We start from the raw sequence: 8,210 nt of genomic DNA, 5'->3' as shown, positions 1-8,210 counted from the left end.
GCTCACTGCAACCTCCGCCTCCCAGGTTCAAGCAATTCTCCTGCCTCAGCTTCCCGAGTAACTGGGATTATAGGCACCTGCCACCGCACCTGGCTAATTTATGTATTTTTGGTAGAGATGGGGTTTCACCATCTTGGCCAGGTTGGTCTCAAACTCTATGATTCCTACTTATGAAAAATAATATCCATATAGGTCTAGTCTTATCACAAATATTTTCTATACAATATGCTGGTGAAGTATGATATATAGTATGTAACGGTTGCAAGAATAACTTTTTTTTCCTTTTTGAAAACTGAAAATGACATTTTAGCTAACCTTTCTTAGGGAATTTAAACAAGATTTACTTTTTTCATTAATTAATCTACTTACTTTCATGAGTTTTAAAACTCATAAGGCATTACACAAATCTACAAATGTGTTTAAATTGCATATAACTATAAACACACATACACACACACAAATGAGCGCATGTCAAACTGGTGAAATCTGATTAAGGTCTATGGATTATACTAGTGTCAGTGTTCCTGAATTTGATAGTTATGTGAGTTGGTACTATTGGGGGAAACTGGGTAAAGGGTACATATGACCTCTCTTTTCTATTTTTGTAACTTTCTATGAATCTATAATTTTTCAAAATAAAAAATTTAAAGACATAAGACAAAAGAAATTTCATCTTTTTGTTAATCAGATAATCAGATAAATTACAGAATTTAATTATTTACAATATGAAAATTTACTGATAATATTTGATAGAAAAGCTACTAAAGCCATAAACCAGGATAACATGATTAAAAATATAACCTAAGACAAAAATTTATACAAGACATTGAAAGAAACATTTTCTTTTTTCTTTTTTTTTTTTTTGAGATGGAGTCACGCTGTGTTGCCCGGTTGGAGTGCAGTGGCATAATCTCGGCTCAGTGCAACCTCCACCTCCCGGGTTCAAGCAATTCTCCTGCCTCAGCCGCTCGAGTAGGTGGGACTACAGGTGCACGCCACCACACCCAGCTAATTTTTGCATTTTTAGTAGAGACAGGGTTTCACCATGTTGGCCAGGATGGTCTCGATCTCTCGACCTCGTGATCCGCCCGCCTCGGCCTCACAAGTGCTGGGATTACAGGTCTGAGCCACCGCGCCCTGCCGAAAAAAACATTTTTTTACAGAGTAACATGATCAAGCTCCAGTATAGGTCTAGCAATTACAAAATTATGCGCATGCATCAGTTTCTTGATCTCTTTCATAGGCCTGTGTATACATTAAAATGGTATCCTTAGGCCAGGTATGGTGGCTCTTGCCTTTAATCCCAGCCCTTTGGGAGGCCAAGACAGGTGGATTACATGAGGCCAGGAGTTCAGGACCAGACTGGCCAACATGTTGAAACCCCATCTGTACTAAAAATACAAAACTTAGCTTGGCATGGTGGTGCCTGTAATCCCAGCTGCTCGAGAGGCTGAGGCAGTTGAATCGCTTGAACCTGGGAGGTGGAGATTGCAGTGAGTTATGATCATGCACTCCAGCCTGGACAACAGAGAGACTCTGTCTAAAAAATAAAAAAATAAAATGGTATCCTTATAACTCAAATGAAATAATGAAATTTATTAATATCTTTTAGTGCAAAAACATATGCTTGTTTTTGTTTTTGCTGCACAAATACACAATTCTGGGTCATACTGAAGCACACGTAGACTTCATTTTCAAGTCTGAGATGAGATGAAATGAGATGATTTTTGTTCTTGCTCTTGTTGCTTGTTAAATAAGGAAAAGCTTCTTTATATATGAGAATGTGGCGAGTGCCACAAAATGGTCATTGTTTATTGCAGGATACTTTTCTTTCACAGAAATCGGGAACTTGTCTAGGGGCAGATCAGTAGTAAATTTCATCTTTAGTGTACTGTCACACTGCACTAAGTTTTCCTCTTTCAGATTCTCAGGCTGAGCAGAAGATTCAGAGAAGGGATCCCATACCCAGTCATACATTTGAGTTGAAAGGGAAGAAAAATTCCTGTTAATTTTGTTGTGTGAGTTTTCCAAAGGTGGCTTTCAATAAGACTTGAAATTTACTGATATTCTTCACTCTGAGCTAAAATAGCAGTAGAAACATTTTTAAAATTTCCTTTTACAATAGATTTTTTAAAAGATTGTTTCTTTTTAAATCCACTTTTATATGTATTATCTTTACATTGTTTTTACTTAGAAAATGACAAGAATATTATAGTATAGTAAGTAGAAATTAACATAAAATTCATGTTTTACTATCTGGACGTCTATCCAAGAGCTGGCAACCAAACTAGCTCGTTCTTACTCTGGTTTAAATTAAGTCAGCCATGCTCCTGGAGTGATTTTTAATTGTTTTCCTTGCTTTCTGACATCATTCTCCACTTGTTAACTTGATAACATGTTAAACTACTGCCAATTTTTTGGAGTTTCCTGTTCTTTCTCACTCACAATTATGTCTTGGGGATACTAGGGGAGTTGTCAAACTGCTATTGCTGGCATTCCCACATGTGTCCTTGATATTTTTCTACTTTACATGGAACAGAAAGTACTACAAAATCTGTAAGCTGAAGATGCTTTTTTTTTTGTTTGAGACGGAGATTCGCTCTGTCACCCAGACTGGAGTGCAGTGGTGCGATCTCGGCTCACTGCAAGCTCCGCCTCCCGGGTTCATGCCATTCTCCTGCCTCAGCCTCCCGAGTAGCTGGGACTACAGGTGCCCACCACCACGCCCGGCTAATTTTCTTGTATTTTTTTTAGTAGAGACGGGGTTTCACCGTTTTAGCCAGGATGGTCTTGATCTCCTGACCTCGTGATCCACCCACCTCAGCTTCCCAAGGTGCTGGTATTACAGGCATGAGCCGCCGCGCCCGGCCTGAAGATACCTTTTTGAGGTTCTTGCATCCATGCCATGACAAACTGCTAAACATGTACAGTTCTGAAGCACAACATTTCTTAGCACTATAATTTATCCTTTTTTGCTTTAGATTAAGGACTTTACGTGCGGTCCTTTCTAGAAACCAGGAAACAGTTGTTAAGGTCCTCTCCAGCCTCATAATTGCAAAACCTCCAACGTCACTGCTGTACTAGTGATTTCTGGATCTAAATCTTCTTGTTAAATCAAGAAAAAACACTCTTGACCTAGTGCGGTGGCTCACACCTGTAATCCCAGCACTTGGGGAAGGACAAGGTAGGCAGATTACCTGAGGTCAGGAGTTCGAGACCAGCCTGGCCAACATGGCAAAACCCCGTCTCTCCTAAAAATATAAAAATGAGCCAGGCATAGTGGTGCACGCCAGTAATCTCAGCTACTCAGGAGGCTGAGGCAGGAGAATCACTTGAACCCAGGAGGTGGAGATTGCAGTGAGCTGGGATTGCACCACTGCGCTCCAGCCTGGGAGAGAGAGCAAGATTCCGTCTCAATAAATAAATAGATAAATAAATAAATAAATAAATAAATAAATAAGAATTAGCTGGGCATGGTGGTGTGCACCTGTAATCCCAGCTCAGGAGGCTGGGGTGGGAGAATGGTTTGAACCCAGGAGGCGGAGGTTGCAGTGAGCCGAGATGACGCCACTGCACTCCAGCCTGGCAACAGAGTGAGACTATAATGCAGAAAAAAGAAGAAAAGAAAAAACACTCTTTGTATCTATTAGAAATAGACTTTTAAATTCCACCTCTCTCATTTCAACTTAGATTAAGATGAAGTAGCAAGCACTTTTAAGAGAATATTTTAACTACACGATTATATGATAACATGTACAGGGATTATTTTTAAACTTTAGGTGGTGAATTCAAATATACTTATATTTTATCTCTGAGTGAGCTCCTTTATAAAAACTTTTTAGAATCATATAATGTTTAACCTGGAAAGAACTTTGAATAGGATGCTAGGACCCAGAAAACATGAATGATTTGCTGTATCAGTTAGTAGCTAAGCTGGGACTTAGCTTCAGAATGTAAACATTTGTCAAACTTAATTGCAGGAGTTGTCACAAGCAGGCCAGGATGTGACTCATAGAGTATTATGCAAATTAAGCTCTTTGTACTGTATATGAAAAACAGTTTTTTGTTTTTTAAGGAAGCTAACTTTGGTATTGGTTGGACATGATCTCCAGAGAAGTATCTATCTGTGTTAGAGTGTTCTGGTTTGTTGTTTCCAAAAGTATTTTTCTGAAATAATACTATAATCATGTGACTTGCACTGACCGTGTTGATGGTTGTTTATTAATGTATGTTGTCTGATCCTACAAATGTGCTTTTTCTTTTTAATCCCTATGTGACCTCAGGCAAATCCTTAACTATTTCCATTGTTTTAACTAGAAAATATAGTATTAGTACTACCACGATTATCTGTAAGTCCTAAGATACTGTGCAGACTCTACATGGAATTTATTTTTTAATATGGATAACTGAATCTCTTCACCTCTTTTTAGAGCTGACCTAAAATATAAAAACAAAAAGCATAGCCCTTTATTTATTTTTGCCAAAACTAAAGATGAATGATGTAATTATGTGAAGAAAAGGGAAATTTTGGCTGAAATAACAGGGACTCTTACTTACCAGATTTATCAAGAACTAAACATTAATATATGAAACACTTAGCATAGATATGTGATGATTTAAATGAAAGAATGTGTGAATAAATAAATACATGAAAAGGTAGAGAGAAATTATCTGCAATTTCCTTTAGCAAATAAATTGTCTAATAGTTTGTATATATACATATGTAATACCTCTGAAAAGAATTTATTCAGTTACTTTGTTCTGAGGCACATGGTATGTATAATAATGAAGGAATCCAAAATGATGTTGTGTAACATATTTTGCATGTATTTTCCATTGAAATTTTAAGGAATTTCTGTTGTTAAGTCTAGATTCTGGTACCAGTCTGGCTAATTAGCTGTGAAACCTTTTGCATGTCTTTTCACTTCTTTCATCTTTCATTTTATTCTTATAAAATAAATGATGGTTTTTAGATATCTTATCACTATAAAATTTGAAGATTATATGCAATAGCAGATGTTCATAGAGATCTTCAAATGATAATTATTTTAGTTGAATATCTGCTCACTTTGGTTAAGATTCACACATTGTTCCTTAGTTTATATAGTTTTGTCCTCTTTTCTCCTAAGATCTCAGTGGTTCAATAGCATCCCCAGATGTCAAATTAAATCTTGGCGGAGATTTTATCAAAGAATCTACAGCTACTACATTTCTGAGACAAAGAGGGTATGGCTGGCTTCTGGAAGTTGAAGATGATGATCCTGAAGATAACAAGCCACTCTTGTATGTAAAAATAATAATACATATTTTTTGGTTTTTAGAGCTAGTCTGTGGGATGATTATATTCTTTCTTGTTATGTAGAGAGAAAACATTAACCTTTTTGGTCAAAAGCTATAGCAATTGTCAGTTTTACTAGCAATTTAAAAAACTGAAATAATAATGAGAGAATATTTTTTAACCAATTAAAAAACAAAAATTAAAAGAATGGTAATCCTGTATCTCACACACATGTATGTCTACTCCAGCTTACCTGGGTCTGTCAGCTATCTGAAGTAATCATGCAGTTTAAAAAAGCAAGGCTCTTAGGTACTTGCTGTTGAAATTAAGTTTCGGACAAATTAAGATTTCCAAAAAGATTACCACTCCAAAATCTCTTCAATATAGAAATTCTAGAGCTGCCACTGGGAGGAGAGCTACCTATAAAGAGGCTTTCACTTTCTTTATAGTATCTGAAATTTTGTGGTTATCTGGAGAAAAAAGTAAAGAAATAATTTTGAAAAGAAGAACCTATAGCCTTGTAAAATTGAGGCATTTCTGGAATCTTCTTTGTATTAATTATCAGTAGAGTAAGTGCTGAAATATCCTATGTTTCTTAATGTTAATACACCATATATTTGCCAGGCATAGTGGCTCACGCCAGTAATCCCAGCACTTTGGGAGGCTGAGGTGGGCGGATCACTTGAGATTAGGAGTTCAAGACGAGCCTGGCCAACATGGCGAAACCCCATCTCTACTAAAAATACAAAAAAAAATTAGCTGGGCGTGGTGGCACGGGCCTGTAGTCCCAGTTGCTCGGGAGGTTGAGGCATGAGACTCACTTGAACCCGGGAGACAGAGGTTGCAGTGAGCCAAAATTGCACCACTGCACTCCAGCCTGGGTGAGAAAGCAAGACTCTTATCTCAAAAACCAGCAAAAAAAGCATATATCATCAAATCAAAGACACTATTGATTATAAGATGAAGTTATTTTACATATTAATTAAACAGAAAAGTGCATAAGACAGCATAAAGCTGGGACGTCAAAGAGCTGTCTCCTTATTAGTGTAAGGATGAATGAGAAATAACTTATAACACAGAAAGAGACAGCAAGGAAGTTTGCTTCAGTTTGGCAGTGGATAAGATGTTGAAGGAAAGAAAGAATTTCCCCAGAGAATGTAAAACCCCACTGGTTCTCATATGGGTTTGGCATCTGAATTAGGCCCAAAAAGTCTCAAGCAGAAAATTTTACTTAAAGTTTTCTTAAATAGTGCCTCCAGGAGACTGGCGAAAGGAAAGGTAAATATTAGAAACACTTGGTGTCACTCCAGGCTGACGATTGTAAGATACCAGTGATTGAGATATATCCCACATTTAGAGATGTTGGAATGTTAAAAATGTACACCTTGGAATTAGTGAAATGTGGCACTTCAAATGCAAATGTTTTGTTGACCTATGGAGATTATACTGTCTTATTTAAAGTTTTCTTAATTTTTTTTGCAACTGTTTTAGTATTTGGAAATGTGTGCCTTTTGAGAATTTTTATTTTAAAATTATAGGGAAGAACTGGACATCGATCTAAAGGATATTTACTACAAAATTCGATGTGTTTTGATGCCAATGCCATCACTTGGTTTTAATAGACAAGTGGTGAGAGACAATCCTGACTTTTGGGGTCCTCTGGCTGTTGTTCTTTTCTTTTCCATGATATCATTATATGGACAGTTTAGGGTAAGTATATCTTATTTTATACAAATTCTAAATATTTTGAGAGTTTCAAAAATTAAATATAAGATATTAACTGTAATATACCATATTATGTTTGAGAAATGCTTTACCCATTATTTCTCACTTGTTCGTTCCTAAAACTGTTCCATAATTAAGTGAGGAGTACCTTAGATTAATGCTTTCATACTTTTCCACATCACGATTGACATAGAATGGCCAGATGTGGTGATTCACGCCTGTAATCCCAGCACTTTGGGAGGCCGAGGCTGGTGGATCACGAGGTCAGGAGATTGAGACCATCCTGGCCAACAAGGTGAAACCCTGTCTCTACTAAAAATACAAAAAAAGTATCTGGGTATGGTGGTGCACGCCTGTAATCCCAGATATTCGGGAAGCTGAGGCAGGAGAATCGCTTGAACCCGGGAGGCAGAGGTTGCAGTGAGCCGAGATCGTGCCACTGCACTCCAGCCTGGCGACAGAGTGAGACTCCATCTCAAAAAAAAAAAGTATTAGTATTTGTATAGCACACTGGGGTAAATGGATAGAACCACTTCCAGCTGACCAGAAGTCACCAGAAGGGCTGCTCATGTGCCTTCTGATTTTCCCAAGAGATTAACAGTTTGAAATGTAATACTCATATTCATATTTCTTACCTTTTATTCATTCATAATTCTGTTCTTAAAATGACCATTACTTTAAATGAATGATAAGAAGGATTCCATCAGTATTTGTTTTTACACTACTACTGGTATTTTAATCCCTTTGTCCTACTTTCAGATACTTTATTACTAAAACACAACATATATACATCACTCCCTCATGCAAAGTTTAAGGCTTTGAGGGGGTAAAAAGTTACTGTTCACCACAGGGATTTGGAAATGAATGAGTTTCTGGTGTCTGCTCTAATAAATTGCTACAAGCTTAGTGGTTTTAAGTAATACAGATTTATTTTACAGTTCTGAATGTCAGAAGTCCAAAATGAGTCATAAAGCTTTGACCAAGGTCAAAATGTCTACAGGGCCGGTTCCTGTGGAGGCTCCAGGGCAGAATCTGTTGCTTGTTTCTTTTACTTCCAGAGGCTGCCAGCATTCCTTGGCTTCTGGCTACATCACTATGATTTCTGGTTCCATGATCACATTACCTTCTTCTCCATTGTACTTAAATCTCCTTGAGTTTCCATCTTTTTTTTTTTTTGAGATGGAGTTTCATTCTTGTTGCCCAGGCT

General features: G+C 37.2%; 1 protein-coding gene across 2 annotated transcripts in view; it reads left to right on the top strand.

The window, feature by feature from the left end:
- Positions 1 to 8,210, top strand: part of YIPF4 (Yip1 domain family, member 4) — a 36,843-nt gene that overhangs the window by 15,177 nt on the left and 13,456 nt on the right. For both annotated transcript variants that reach the window (XM_011984238.1, XM_011984239.1), the window contains exons 2-3: positions 5,130 to 5,283; positions 6,817 to 6,988. In XM_011984238.1, coding sequence (XP_011839628.1) covers positions 5,130 to 5,283; positions 6,817 to 6,988 — 326 coding nt within the window. The remainder of the gene's footprint in view (positions 1 to 5,129; positions 5,284 to 6,816; positions 6,989 to 8,210) is intronic.

The sequence above is a fragment of the Mandrillus leucophaeus genome, unplaced genomic scaffold (assembly GCF_000951045.1).
Source record: "Mandrillus leucophaeus isolate KB7577 unplaced genomic scaffold, Mleu.le_1.0 Scaffold264, whole genome shotgun sequence".
NCBI lineage: Eukaryota > Metazoa > Chordata > Mammalia > Primates > Cercopithecidae > Mandrillus > Mandrillus leucophaeus.
The sequence above is the reverse complement of the archived record's forward strand: the minus strand, read 5'-3'. Positions and strand labels throughout refer to the sequence as shown.